This window comes from Alligator mississippiensis, chromosome 3, assembly GCF_030867095.1.
Source record: "Alligator mississippiensis isolate rAllMis1 chromosome 3, rAllMis1, whole genome shotgun sequence".
Taxonomy (NCBI): Eukaryota; Metazoa; Chordata; order Crocodylia; family Alligatoridae; genus Alligator; species Alligator mississippiensis.
Window position 1 is genome coordinate 181,432,999 of NC_081826.1, and position 18,094 is coordinate 181,451,092.

The 18,094-nt window shown below is 43.3% G+C and overlaps 1 protein-coding gene across 5 annotated transcripts in view; it reads right to left on the bottom strand.

Annotated features, from left to right (window-relative positions):
- CCDC171 (coiled-coil domain containing 171) overlaps positions 1-18,094 on the bottom strand; it is a 356,091-nt gene that overhangs the window by 280,826 nt on the left and 57,171 nt on the right. Inside the window, exon 6 of one of the 5 annotated variants that reach the window (XM_059724699.1) lies at positions 8,745-8,897. The exons of 3 other annotated variants lie outside the window; for them this stretch is intronic. In XM_059724699.1, coding sequence (XP_059580682.1) covers positions 8,745-8,897 — 153 coding nt within the window. The remainder of the gene's footprint in view (positions 1-8,744; positions 8,898-18,094) is intronic. One more of the 5 variants, XM_059724700.1, reaches the window with a different exon arrangement.

Here is an 18,094-nt window from a genome sequence, read left to right on the forward strand (position 1 = left end):
TCAAAATAAGCCTGTTGTTAGCACGGGAGATGGTACTATACAAACTAATACCAAAGGGACTGAAGGAAACGTTACTAAGGATAGCATGTTTTTAAACCAGTTTATGGAAAGTTATAAACTTCCAGTTTTTTAAGGGGTTATCTTTCACTGAAAGAAAGTGCCTGAAGCTGAGGCTCCATGAACTGAAATTCTACATTGAGCAGGACAAGGAAAAGGTCAGAGAAGAGGCAAAGATGAAGCAGAGGAAAAGGACTGGACACACGTTCACTAAACCAACAAAGAGGACTGATGGGAGGGGAAGAGAGTTTCAGATGGTTACTAAGGTCATAGTTTGCATGGGTTTTTGTATGAAGAAAGAGTTCTGGAAGGGGTTCTTTTGTGGGAAGTTGATATATGTTGTTAAAGGGTTTAATACATGTAGTTTTATGTTTTTAGATACATAGTTGTTTAGTTGTTTTTACAATATGAAATTTTGGTAAAACAAGGATGCTCAATATGTGAAGCTTTGTAAGTGTAGAGTGATACAAGTGTGTTTTTAAATTGTTATTTATTTATTTGTTACAAAAAGGTTCCCATCATCATTTTTGGCAACAAGGGAGGGTGTCGGAGCTGGTTCTGGTAGCCAAGTGCCAGCCTGGTATTACAGTACCTCTGGGCTCAGTGCTCATTACCTCCTGAGGAAGCAACTGACCATTTTGTTTGGGGGGGGGGGGGGGAGGTGTTGTTTTTTTGTTTGTTTCATTTTGTTGTTGTTTTTTTTTAACTCCCACGCAAAAAAAAAAAAAGGTTCTCTTCTTATCAGTACATTTGCCCAATATGGGCCATGTGGTTTATAGTCACGTTCACTGTTGGCTGCATTAAATCATCTTCATAATTGGTTTCCATTACTGAGCACATGCTGCTTTTGGCAGCAGTTAATTATAGATAATATCTTTAATGAGGCTTTTTTGTATGCAAATGTAAGACAATGAGCTTCCCCTCCCCACCCATGCTGATTGGGGTGGGGGAGAGAATCTCTCATATTTATGGGTAAAAATGGTATGCGCTTTTTTAAAATCCTTGCAGGTAGTGTTAGAAAGAAAAAAAAAAGTGTTTCCCCAGAAATTCATTAAGTCATATTCATAAGTTATCTTCATACTTCAGTAAATTTTTCAAGCTTCTGAAGAGTTGAAGAGGACTATTTTTCTGTTAAAAAATTAACTATTTTACAAAATTGTCCGTTTAAACTATAAATAATTTACATTTAATAGTATGTAAAGTATCATTATTAGTCTATCTATCCATAAACACCAAACAGTTCCACAGTTATAGCTAAAGAGCCCCAAAAAACACAAGTAAGAAAGACTATTCATTTAACAAACCCCTGATATTCCTAGTGCACACAGTTAACCAAGCACTCCCAATGGTTCCAGAAAGAATAGCTTTGGTTTGGTGGACTGCTAAAAGTTTTTTCCCTTAACTAGTATCAGAAGCAAGGTATAAGTCCAGTGCTTTAGATGGAGGATCTTTGGAGACTCAATTTGTCAAAATGGCTTTCTGGGCAGAAAACACAAAGATTACCATAAGTCCTCCTGACTATTTATTTCTATTCAACACCACCACCAGGGACACATTGCAAAATACCAGAGAGGTATGCATCTGGTCTTCCAAGTCTGATACTACAACTATATTCCTTAAAATTACTAATAATTTTGGGGGAGGGGGGGCGAGTGTGACTTTGAGTGTGTGAGTGACTGAGACAGGTATGAATAAGGTGGGGAGAGAAAAGAAAAAATTTGTTACATTAATGTTCAGCGGACAACATAAGCTGACAAAACCTCAACAATGTGCTATGGGTGAAAAAAAAAAATACAGGCCTTTTCTTAAAGCTTAAAATTTCCTGAAACTAGCTAAGATTGAATAAGGTAGCTGTCAGTCACAAGGACATATCAGTAGTGGAAGCATAATCTTTCAGCCACAACATTTCCATCCAAGATATTAAATCTACCCAATTTAACCACTTACCAAGCATCAAAGGTAAGTTTTCACTCTCTTTCTATGAAATTAGTCGTAGATACTATACCATATTTTTGTGTCCCTTGAAGATCCACTTGTAAAATAAAATTTTTAAAGTACGAAAAATTGAACATGCTAAAAAGAACCCAAACTCTACATTGGATAAATAAAATTTGTAGAACTCTATTTGTAGTTTTATCATCAGCTGCATGTTTCTTTTTGTCATTATACTGAACTTTATGGGTTGGGCTTTTTTGTTCGTTTGTTTTTAAGAATTTTTTTATTTATGCATTAGAGCATTCAAGACTCAGTGCCTTGCAAAAGGTCTCAGAGCTTTCCAGAATCATGCATCATATTATTTCATTTTAATGTTTATTTCAGATAACATGAACAAATCAGGAGAACAAGAAAAATTGCCTTTAACTTTGTAAGTGTAGGCAGAGCTATGTAACACTTGCATTTTGTGAACTGTTACTGCCTTTAAGTCAATATTCTAAATGAGAAACTTAAAACCACCATGTACACACACATTCTTAAACAGGCTTTCATAAACAAGTATCCTAAAAAAAAATACCCTGTGTTTTATCTACTAAGTTAACCACAAGGTGATGCTATTGCACTTATTACTGAACACCTACATTTTCCTTTGTTATAAAGTGGCTGGTATTCTAAGCACACTCGGGACGGGCATACTGTAGGATCCGTTGGAAAGCAGAAAGGATTAGTTTCCTTTATGCCTCCTAGAGACAGACTACAATAGTTTAAACTGGATTAATTTTCACGTCCTGTTATGGACATTAATTCCAAGCCTTTCACCAGGAGTTTGTAAACTATGAGTGCTCCTCTAGCCAAGATTTGCATATTTTACTTGAAATGACATTTCCGCGAGCAGATTACAGCTAAGGTTTCAAAGAGACCTTTACTGAGCCTTCAGTTTCATACTTCAAATGTAGGAATATAAAAGGAAGTCAGTATTTCAAATCCCAGCTGCAATACACCTGGTCAGAGACTCTGGCACTTTTGAAGTCACCTTTTGTTATTTTGGATGCTCTGGAAGGAGAATATAAAAACTAAACCATAAGTGACTAACCAAATAGTGACTAAGACAATCATCAAATATTGAATGATGTGCATGTTTGTAAAGTGGGAAAACACAGGTGCAAATCAAAGTTATTTGCATGGGGAGAATGTAACCACCATGTGAAAGGAGCCTGCTGTTCTTACTGTTTAAAGAAACTGGTTAAGAGACCTGACTTGAAGTAGGGATATCATCTCAATGGCACATCTACACATGTAAATACATTGTAATTATGATGCATTCGTTTAATCCCAGTAATAACTGGTACACACTTAACGTGCTGTAATCGGCACTACTGCACAGTAACGCTGGCGCATGTCTTTTAGGTGCCACTAATGTGCAGTAAACAAATTCTACTGAGCATTAGCACATTAACATGGCTTTCACCATGATGTGCTAATGCGCAGTAGAATTAGTCTATTGTGCTTTTAGCATCTTATGTAGACATGCCCAACAAGTAAGGAATATTACTCCTCTTTACTCCCTTTACTTACTAAGCAGCTACATCAGCTGGTCAGCAACCCCACTACCCTTGAACTATGCACATATAGTCACAAGTAGTGAATGAGTCTCCAACCAGCCTCGTCTCTTTGAGCTACCTTCTGCTCCACATGCTTTAATTTCTCTCATCTTAAGAAGTCACCTCCCTTGATTCCACTTACCTTTGAGATATTCTTGCTTCTTCTTTTCAGCCCTAAGTTAAATGACTGTGGTATCTAAACACTGTCTGAACTCCAATTCCACCACAAACTTCCCAGTTCAGTCTCTGCTTGTGCACTCCGCTCAAATCACTCAATGGGCTTCTTCCTAGCCAAAGCTCAAGAACAGTAGTCTAGCCTCATGCTTTTTGACCATATGGTAGTCAGAAAAAAATACTCCTACCAAAAATGGATTCAATTATTTCTACAGACTACTGTTTTTGACATCAACCAAGCTCATCTTAAAAATCTCTTCCTCCTTTGGCATCTGTAGCTTTGCCCTCTCCTAGTTCTCCTCCTAGCTCTAACTGTTCCTTTAGAGTGTCTTTTGAAGATTCTCTTCAGTCATCCCCTAAATTGCTGAGGAGTGTTCCCCCTGTATTTGTCTGTGCTTCCTTTCTTTTCTTCCTCTGCCGCTTATCAGTGGGTATACTTACCTTTAAAACACAAATTTTCCTGCCACTTCCATGCTGACAAACTCCCTCCTGCCCAAAGTAAAATCTTGAGCTGCTACACATTTGCAAGATTTTAGAAAGATGGGTCATTTTGAAACCAAACTTTTAATTATCCCCCACCACCACTTCCTCTTTGTTACCTTCCTTCTTAGTTAGGGTGGATAACACCAGCATCCTTCCCATCACTCAGACCCCTAATCTAGGCATTATCTTCAACTCCGACTTCTTGCACCCAAAAATGTTAAGCAGAAAGAATAGGCAACATATTATACTATACAATATAACAATATCCTAAAATGGATCCTTTCCTATTCATCTGCCCAACTAACGCTCTCAATCTCACATTGCAACATCCTTTCTTCTGGCCTTGACAAGTGTAGTCTTGTTCTCTTCCTATCTATTACAAATGCTTCAGTAAAGATCACTTTCAAAATCACTTTGACCATGGCACCCCCTACCCTACCATCTACTTTTTCCCTTTCTCTATTGCAAACACATTGCTTGTTTTCACTGTCAGGCACCTTCATATGGCAGGATGCACTGCATATTAGTATATTTAATAACCATAAATGTTGCTTTTGTTGTTGTGTATTCCTTTTTTGTTAAGCATGTTGCAATGAGAGAGAACGAACCACATGCACAAACACAGAGAACCAGAACAGACACATACATACACACACATCCAGAACCAGACATGTGTGCACACAGACACAGAGAACCAGACAGAGGCAGACACACAGAACCAGATACACAGGCGCACGGAGCCCAGCTCCTGAGCCACTGGACGAAGTCCAACCCAACAATGCCCTGGTCCCACCAGAGCCCCTGTGCTTCCCCGGGGAGCCAGCCCCCAGGCTGCAGCACATCTGGCCAAGGCCCCGGCCCAGAGCCTGCCCATCAGCCCAACCACCCACCCTGCACAGTTAAGCCCACAAAAGGTGCGATGCTCCTGGCAAGGGGCAGCGCCAGCCTCATCCTGGTGGGGGGCTGGGCTGGGGCTGGCCTTGGAGTGGGTGGGAGTCAGGCAGGCTCAGCTGCAAGCCCTGCTGCAAGCAGACTGGGCTTCATGGCTGGCAGCAACTGCTTAGAACTTAGGCTGGCAGCGGTGTGCCAAGGAAAATGGCCTTGCGTGCCGTGCTCGGCACACGTGCCAGGGGTTGCTGACCTCTGCTTTATGCTTTACCCAAGTCATCCTCCACTTTTAGAAAAAGCTTTTTGTAAACATCTATAACGTCTGTTTATTATTCTCCTTCACACTCCTTTAAGAAGCTCACATTCGCCATGATACTTACCAAAAACTTCACTCACGTTTTAGTTACTGGTGCACTAATACCACTGCCCACCTTGTTGACCAATGGACTTTTTCCTTTGTACAAAGGAGGAGTATCTGGTTTCTCATACTGAACTGTAAGCTCTTTGGGGCTGCGATTGTCTTACAGCTAACTGCTGGTACAGAGGTATGCATAAGGAGGTACCAATTCATGGCTCAGGCTCTTAAGCACCAGGTTAATACAAATACTAATAAAAATAGTATAGAATACTTAGCAGTGGAAAAAATGCTTTGTAGCAAAGGAACACATCCACTGCATAATCATCTATCACTCACCATTTCATCAGCACAATATCCTTCCCAAGTCTACAGAAAGCAAAAGCAGTATCTAGCAATCAAGATGGAGGAGAAACTTTTCCTGCTCCAGTCCTTATGAACTGTTCTTAAAACATAGCATAGAATCAGACTCAGAACCTAAATTGCAACCAATTTGATTAACAAAGGGGTTGGTGGATTTTATTTTTATTTTTTGGTAAAAGATAAAATAAAAGAGCATGAGAAACTTTCCATTGATAACTACAAGAGTTACATAGGAGAGTCACCTATTTTTAATAAAATAAAGTTCTTTGATCACTTCACCTAATTACTTTCACTACTGCATACTTTACTGCTTTATTATAAATCAATATGGCTCCTAGGGTTGGGTTGTTTCATTCAAAAATTGTCTCATATACTCACTCATGCTGGTTCTGCACCACTCTTATTTGACGAGCCAGAAAAGCTCTTAAAAGGACACCAACAGATTATACACTTATCATATTTACTAGGGGTGGACTGATAAGAGATTTTGGGGCCCAATACAAATAGCCGATTTTTAAGGAAGCATATTAGCCAATACTGATCTGATTTCCAGTACAGCTGCATCCAGCTGGTAAGTCTGTTGTGGTGGAAGGGGAAGGGAGATCAACACCCCCCACAGTGAGAGAGGGAAGTGGGGCTGATCTGCCCCTGCTGCACCTCTTCCCTCTCTCCTCCCCTTCCACCACAACAGACTTACCAGCTGCATGCAGCTCTCCAAGCTGCCGAGCTATGCACCTCACTGCCTGCATGCTGCAGTGTGCTTGGATGCACTCGCAGGCATTTATTAGCTAAATTATCAGCCACATCAAGCCAATTTCTGATATAGGCAATTTTCTTAATATCAGTGCTGATCCAATATTGGACTGATGTATCAGTGCACCTCTAATATTTACATAATGCTCTCAGGGTATTCTAACATAATAAAAGGTTTAGTGTATGCGTGTTTCTGTCTCTCTGTCCATAACGCTTGTGGCCAAGTACACATGCACTGCCAAGTGGGCAGGTGGCAATTGGCTGGGCAGCCCAGGCTGCATGGGCCCAAGTTTGTGCTGCTGCTGGGGAAGTTTAGCAGCAGGGAACACCTGCCCTGCCCCTGTGTGTTCCCTGTCCCTTGTGGTGACAGGGAACACGCCCTGGCCCAGCAGCAGGGCTTCCCCTTCACCTCCCTGCCTGAGGGCAAAGGTAGGGGGGAGGAAATCACAGTGGCAGCACCCCCTGCCTGCCAGAACAGCTGGCAGGGAGGGGGAGGTGGTAGGCAGGGAGTGAGGAAGGAGAGTGGGAAGGCAGGTGGACATGGGCCAGGCACACACAGAGCAACACGGGTGGGGGGGAAGCAGAGCCAGACCCGAAGTGGCGTGAGGGGAAGCAGGGTCGGACCCAAAGTGGCAGGGGGGTTAAGGGGGGGTGGGGCAGGGGCGGGGCCAGACCCAAAGTGGCAGGGGTGAGAGAGGGGGGAAGCAGGGTCAGACCCAAAGCAGTGGGGGGACTGAGAGCAGGGTCAAACCTGAAGTGGTGGGAGAGGGGGAGCGGGGCCGGATCTGAGGTGCCGGGAGGAGGATGGGGGTAGAGTGGGGCCGGACAAGGAGCGGCCAGAGGGGGATGGAGTGGGGCCGGACACAGAGCTCTGTCCCCACTGCGCCCCCCACCCCACATCATTCTTGATAGGCAATTTGCTAGTATTAAAATAATGAACTAAGTATTATTAAAACATCTTGAAAACGGGGATCAGGTACTTGGAAAGATCACTAAGCTTTTCACCAATAGCTCAACTGATTCATATCCAGCCCTAATCAACAGTGACCAGACTTATCATACAGTGACTTTTGGCATATCTAAAAATATTTGTCTTAAAAATATTTTTGCTCACTTTAAAAGACAAAACAAAACACCCCCCCAAAAAAACAAATGAACCCCGAAACACAGCTGGCACAGTCTAATAAAAGAAGACCACATTTCAGTGGAAAGGGACAACAAATGCCTTCTGACTGAAACAGGAAGATCCATCATCATGGACCACAGATTTTGTCCTGCACAGAAGGAAGATACATTAGTGGTGAAGAAACGGCTACCTGTTCCACAGCTACTCTGTAGACAGATAATGAATTTCACTCTCCAGGGATCAAATAAGCCAACATCTTTCATGCCCTTAGAATCATAGAAAAAGTAGGGCTGGAACAGACTTTAGGATGTCTTTTAGTCCAGCTCCCTACTCATCCCTATCTAAAACATCCTAAGCAAGTGTTTGTTTAATCCAGTGGAGATCAAACGTTTAGAGCAAAGGCTACCACCAGTGTCCCCTGGTAAGGGGGAAAGATAGAGAGGAGGGGCCAAGGTGGTTGCCAATATTAGAAAAAGGGGAAGGAGAAAAAGCAGGGAGAGAGAGATGAAGAGAAGAGAACTTACCTCTGGGCTGAAAAGGGAATCAGTGGCATGGAGCCAAGCAAGAAAGGGGATGTGCCAGGCCAAGCTGGTTGCTGCTGGTCCCTTGTACTATGGGCTGATTCAGTCATTTCAGGGGCTGGATAAGGCCCACAGGCCATAATTTGAACACTGTTAGTCTAACCTATTCTTAACCCTATATTTAAAAGCTTTGTGAACAACCCTCTCACACAACTACAAGGCACAATGCCAAATACATCAAAACAACCCTAATTTGCCACAGACAAAAGCAGGGGGGATGAGGGCACTGTCAATGCTCTACCACTGCAAAGACGGGAAGTAGTTGTTAAGATTTACTGAATAGATTCTAGAAGACCAGTAACATGTTCACAAGATTTTGAAAGGTAGGCAAGGATCTCTTAACTGATCAGATAAATTAAGCAATAATACTATGCTTAGCTTATATAAGGAGAACAGTCTTTATAAATTAGTGCTTTATGGTAAAATACCTGCAACATGATCTGGAAGTCTCTTCTTTCTGCTTCCCACTGTTCTGACTGAAACCTAAACTCCTTAAATGTAGTCTCCCTGATCTGTGATTCCATCATATTCCTTTGCTCTTTGTGATGCTCCATAGTTTCCTTGATACAGATACAGTCTTGCTTTATTATTGAAAAACACCAATAGGAAGTTAGAAAATCCTACTTAAACATGTATCATCAAATGTACTGTGCTTCTAAATAATTATTTAAGCCTTGTAAGTCTACTCTTACATACAATCTTTAGAGGAAAGCGTATTCAGAAATTCGCTTCCATGACCAGTGTCCTAACGGACAAAAAGTATACTTGCAATCAGAGTTAAGCTTCATAGCTCCAGGTCACAGAACCCTTCATGTCACTTTGAGGAGACCCTCTAGAGCCGGCTCAGGTTGAAATGGAATGGGTCTGGAAGACACCATATCCAACTCTCCTTAGCTGAAGAGAGGATCAGCCCAATATAAAGTCTTAAAAAGTGGTGAAACCGCCCCCCCAAAAACCCATTCCCCATGACAATCCAAGTATTTTAATATTATAACAGACTGTCTGTCTATCCATAACATTTTATTTGCACTGACAAACAGTCAATCAGAGTGCAAACAAGCGTTTGAACAGGAGCTGGTAGCACACCACCATGCTGGTGGAGATACAGGGGACTCGGGGCAGCACAGCTGGACTCGCCCTCCCCGCCCTGCTCCCTGGAGGCAGGGGCAAATGGAGAAGACGGAACAGGGGCTGTGAGACCAGCACTGCTGGCCCCCCTGCCCTGGCCCTGTTTCCTACAGGTGTCAATGATGGGGGGGGAGAGTAAGGCGACTGGAGCTGGCCTCACCGCCCCCCTCCTTGTAGGTGATGGCAGCAGTGCCGGGGGGGGGCAGAATCAAGACACTGTGGGGTGGTGAGGCCACAGCTCTGGCCTTGGCCCACCGATCCCCCATTCAGTCGTCGCCACCTGCAGGGCCCAACCCAGGATGACACGGCAGCCATGGAGGGAGGGAAGGAGCGGGCCCAGGCCCCACGCTGGAGAGTGGGGAGAAGGACCAAGCCCGAGCCAGGGTAGAAGCCAGCCCGGGCTGACCCAGTGGCAGCGGCAGGAGGGGAAAAGCAGTGGGCTCAGAGCTGATGAGGGGGAGGAGTGGGCTGGGCCCAAGGAGGGGGAGGAGGCTCGCTCCTCCCCTCCCTCAGCCACTGCTGCATCAGGCCAGGCCCGCTGCTCCACCCCACCGCCAGTGGGCCAGCTTCTTCTCCAGATCAGGCTTCCCCCCCTGCTTGGGCCCAGGCCCACTCCCCGTGAGCTCTGAGCCTGCTCCTCCTGTTCCCCAACCACCGACAGGTCAGCCCAGGCCCGCTGCTCCCCCCACCGCAGTGGGCCAGCTTCTCCCCACCCTTGGACCTGGTCCTCCCCCGAATCAGGCCCAAGCCCACTCCTCTCCTCCCCTCGCCACTGCAGGGGGGGGGAAGTGGGCCTGGACCCCACGGAGCAGAAGGTAAAGGGGGAGTGGGCCCAGACCAGGGGGAGGGGGAAAAATGGGGCTCCGTCCCCGCACACTCCCCACCCCCCCGGTCATTTCTGATGGGCAATTGGCTAGTAATTCTGAATAGAAGATGTTGCATTTGTAAACAGCAATCTATTCTTCTGTTCTGTAACCACACTGGGTTATTGACAAACCCATACCTTGTAAGAACTGCTGTGCTTTACTTATTAAAAAAACCCATAAAGGATATGCACGTTAAATTATATGGAGTACTTTTCTCTTCAAATAGTGCAGAAGCCATGTGTAAAAATCAGTTTGCTCTAATTTAGTACCACAAACATTAAAATATTTTAATCATAATTGCATACTTACTTCCTGGTGTCGCTATCATGCAAAATAAAGTACTCTTGGGTGCTCTAATTCTGTGTGTCCAAACCTTAACAGGCTTATATTTCTTTAAGTATAACGTTCAGATATTAAACATTCTGGTTTAGATTGGTTAGTTATGAAACAATTACAATATCCTCATCATGTCTTCTACTCTTAAGTGGTTCACCCATCCAGTCTTAACAGTATTCTAACATTTTTGTTTTGGAATGTGAAATTAAGATTTGAAGAGTAGCATGCAATTGCAACACAAGACTGTACAGTCTTTTCTCAGCTTTAGGTTTTTTTGCTAAGTGGCAGGGAATCATGACACCAGCAATCCAGTTCTGCCTTCAGAAGTCAAGCACAGAGCACAGGAAGCTACAACTATCATTTCAATCTATGCCGAGAGTCCTTATCTGCACTAGCATCCTCACAGTGGTACAGCTCCTTGCCATTTGTGTTTTACAGCAAAAGCTATGTTATCTGGCACTTTATCAACCGGAAAACTCCACTAACCGGCACCCAAGGGATGTGGCAAAAGCAAAACCGCAAGTCCCATTTCAGGTTTTGCTGCCATGGGCCGAGTTCTTCAGTTCTTCAGCCCACGGCCCGAGGCAAAGCAGCCTGTGCATGGCAAAGCAGCCTGCATGGGGGCCCCCCCCACCTTCTCCCTGGGGAGAGCACCAGATGATGCACGTTTGATTAACCAGCATATCTGATTAACTGGCATCCCCCATTCCTGGGGGATGCTGCATAATAGCTTTTGCTGCATATGTGCGTGTGTTATATATTATATATATATAAATATATATACACATACACACACACACACAAACATACAAACACACATACACACACACAATCATACACAAACACATACACACACATAAACACACACACAGACATACACAAACACATACAAACACACAGACATACACAAACAGACATACACAAACACATACAAACACACACACACAGACATACACAAACATACATACAAACACACACAACCATACACAAACAGACATACACAAACACATACAAACACACACACACATACACACACAGACATACACAAACATACATACAAACACACACAACCATACACACACACAAACACACATACACACACAAACACACAGAAACACACACACATGCAAACATGCATACACACACAAACACACACAGACATATACACACACATACAAACAAACACATACACATTACACACACATATACACACAAACACACACACAACCACACATACGCACACATATACACACAAAAATACATACAAACACACACATACACATGAAAATATATATACACAAACACATACACACACATAGGCACACAAACACACACACATATATATACACAAACACACACACACACACATACACACACATATACATACATACACACACATATACATACACACATACACATACACACAAACACACACACATATACATACATACACACATACACACATACAAACACACACACATATACACACATACACACACAAACACATACACACAAACACACACACATACACACATACATATACACACACACATACACATACACACAAACACACACATATACATACATACACACATACACACACACAAACACACACACATATACACACACACATACACATACACACAAACACACACATATACATACATACACACATACACACACACAAACACACACACATACACACATACACATACACACAAACACACACATATACATACATACACACATACACACACACAAACACACACACATACACACATACACATACACACAAACACACACATATACATACATACACACATACACACACACACAAACACATATACATACATACACACACACAAACACATATACATACATACACACACACACACACACACACACACACATACACACACAAACACACACACACAAACACACACACACACACATAAACACAAACACACACATATATACATACATACACAGATACACACACACATATACACATACACACACAAATACACACATATATATACACATACAAACACACATACACACACATATACACACATATATACACATACAAACACACACATATACACACATATATATACACATACAAACACACATACACACATATATACACATACAAACACATACACACACACATATACACACACATATATACACATACAAACACATACACACACACATATACACACACACACACAAATACACACATATATATACACATACAAACACACATACACACACACACAAATACACACATATATATACACACACAAACACACACACACATATACACACACACAAATACACACATATATATACACATACAAACACACACATATACACACGCACACAAATACACACATATATACACACATATACACACACACACAAATACACACATATACACACATATACACACACACAAATACACACATATACACACATATATACACACATATACACACACACACAAATACACACATATACACACATATACACACACACAAATACACACATATACACACATATATACACACATATACACACACACACAAATACACACATATACACACATATACACACACACAAATACACACATATACACACATATATACACACATATACACACACACACAAATACACACATATACACACATATACACACACACAAATACACACATATACACACACACACAAATACACACATATATACACACACAAATACACACATATACACAAATACACACATATATACACACACAAATACACACATATACACATATACACACACACAAATACACACATATACACACACACACAAATACACACATATATACACACAAATACACACACATATACACACACACATATACATACACACACACAAATACACACATATATACACACACATATACACACACACAAATACACACATATATACACACACAAATACACACACACACATACACACACACACACACAAATACACACACACAAATACACACATATACACACACATACACACACATACACACACACACACAAATACACACATATATACACACACAAATACACACATATATACACACACATATATACACACATACACACACACACACAAATACACACATATACATACACACAAACACACACACATATACACAGACACAAACACACACACACATATACATACACACATATACACACACATATACACAGACACAAACACACACACACATATACATACACACATATACACACACATATACACAGACACAAACACACACACACATATACATACACACATATACACACACATATACAGACACAAACACACACACACATATACATACACACATATACACACACATATACACAGACACAAACACACACACACATATACATACACACATATATACACACATATACACAGACACACACACACATATATACACACATATACACAGACACAAACACACACACACATATACATACACACATATATACACACATATACACAGACACAAACACACACACATATACATACACAAACACACAAACAAACACATACACACAAATACACACACATACACACACATATACATAAACATACACATACACACAGACATACACACATATACACACAAACACATACACACACAAACACACATATACATAAACATACACATACAGACATACACACATATACACACAAACACATACACACACAGACAAACACATACACAGACGCGCACACACACAAATACAGAGACGCACGCACACACACAGACACACACACACAGACGCACACACACAGACAGACACAGACACATATAAACACACAAACATACACACACAGACACGCACACAGACACATATAAACACACACACAGACACACATACAGATGCACACACATACACAAAAACACACACACACAGACACACAGGCACACACACACATACACACACACAGATGCACACACATACACACACAGACACACAGGCACACACAGATGCACACACATACACACAAAAACACATACACACACAGACACACAGGCACACACACACAGGCACACACAGATGCACACACATACACACAAAAACACATACACACACAGACACACAGGCACACACACACAGGCACACACAGATGCACACATACACACAAAAACACATACACACAGACACACAGGCACACACACACAGGCACACACAGATGCACACACATACACACAAAAACACATACACACAGACACACACACACATACACACACAGGCACACACATACAGACGCATACAGGCACACATACGCACACAGGAACACACATACAGACGCACACAGGCACACACACATACACACACAGGCACACACATACAGACGCACACACACATATAAACACACAGGCACACATACAAACGCACACAATCACACACATACACACACAGGCACACATACAGACGCACACAATCACACACATATACACACACAGGCACACATACACACGCAGGCACACATACAGACGCACACAATCACACACATATACACACACAGGCACACATACACACGCAGGCACACATACAGATGCACACAGGCAAACATATACACACACACAGGCACACACACACATACAGACGCACACAGGCACACACACACAGACACATATACAGACGCACACACATATACACACAGACGTACACATACACACACAAAGACACATATACAGACGCACACACAGATGCACACACACACATACACAGACGCACACACACAGACACATATAGAGACGCACACATACACACACACAGACGCACAGACGCACACACACACACACACAGACGCACACAGACACACACACATAGACGTGCACACACAGACACAGACAGACACACACACAGACGCACATACATACATACAGACACACACACACACAGACACAGACAGACAGACACATACACACACACACAGACAGACACACACACACACACAGACACACACAGACAGACACACACACACACAGACACAGACAGACACACACACAGACACAGACAGACACACACACAGACACACACACAGACAGACACACACATACACACACACACACAGAGACAGACAGACACAGACAGAAAGACACACATTTACACAGAAGCGCACACACACACACACACATACAGGCACAGACACACACACAGACAGACGCACGCACGCACATATACACAGACACACACACATATACAGAAACACACATATACACACATATACACAGACAGACACGCACACACATATACGCACACATATACACAGACACACACACATACACAGACAGACACGCACACATACATATACGCACACATATACACAGACACACACACATACACAGACAGACACACGCACACATACATATACGCACACATATACACAGACACACACACATACACAGACACACAGACAGACGCACACAGACACACAGATACACAGACAGACGCACAGACAGACAGACACACACAGACCCACACACACACACAGACACACAGAGACACACACACATACACAGACAGAAGCACACACACACATACACACAGATGCACACACACATATACACAGACACACACGCACACACACAGACACACACACAGACAGACGTGCACACACATATACACACAGACACACGCACATACACACACACGCACACAGACGCACACGCACACACACACAGACGCAGATGCACACACACACAGACGCACACACAAAGGCACACAGACGCACACACAGACACACATACACAGAAGCGCACATATACACAGACGCACACATATACACAGACGCGCACACAAAGAGGAACGCAGAAAGACTCACAGACGCACGCACACAGACACACAGACAGATGCACGCACAGACACACAGACACACATATACACAAACAGACGCACACACAGACAGACATACACACACAGACGCACACACACATATACAGACACACACACACAAACACAGACGCACACACACGCACACATATACACAGACACACACATATACACACACAGACACAGACAGACAGACAGATGCGCGCACACACAGACACAGAGACGCGCACACACACAGACACACATATACACAGACACACACAGACGCACACACAAATACACAGACACACAGACGCACACACACAGACAGACACACACACAGACGCGCACACATACAGACAGACACACACATACAGACAGACACAGATGCACACACACATACACAAACAGACACACAGACAGACGCACACACACAGACACACACAGACGCGCACACACATATACACAGACACACAGACGCACACACACAGACACACACGCACACACAGACAGACGCACAGACACACACACAGACAGACAAAGACGCACACACAGACAGACACACAAACATACACAGACGCACGCACACACATACACACACAGAGACAGATGCGCGCACACACAGACAGACAGACACACACACATACACAGACACACAGACAGACACACACAGACAGACACACATATACACAGACACAAACACAGACGCGCACACACATACAGACACACACAGAGACACAGACGCACGCACACACAGACAGACACACAGACGCACGCACAGACAGACAGACACACACAGACAGACAGACGCACACACACACAGAGACAGACAGAGACACACACAGACGCACACACATAGACAGACACACACAGACAGACAGACGCACACACACACAGAGACAGACACAGAGACACACAGACGCACACACAGACAGACAGACACAGACAGACAGACGCACACACACACACAGAGACAGACACAGAGACACACAGACGCACACACAGACAGACAGACACAGACAGACAGACGCACACACACACACAGAGACAGACAGACAGACAGACGCACACACAGACAGACAGACACAGACAGACAGACGCACACACACACACAGAGACAGACACAGAGACACACAGACGCACACACAGACAGACAGACACACAGACAGACAGAGACAGACACAGAGGCACAGACACACATACACAGACACACACATACAGACACACACACAGACACGCACACACAGACGCAGACACAGACACACACATACACAGACGCAGACAGACACACACATACACAGACGCAGACAGACACACACACACACACAGACAGACACAGACGCACACACACACACACAGACACAGACGCACACACAGACACACAGACAGACACAGACGCACACACACACAGACGCACAAACACACACACAGACACAGACGCACGCACACACACCGACAGACACACACAGAGACAGACAGACAGAGCCAGAGAGACAGACTGACAGAACCAGACACACACAGACAGACAGACAGAGACAGACACACACAGACAGACAGACAGAGACAGA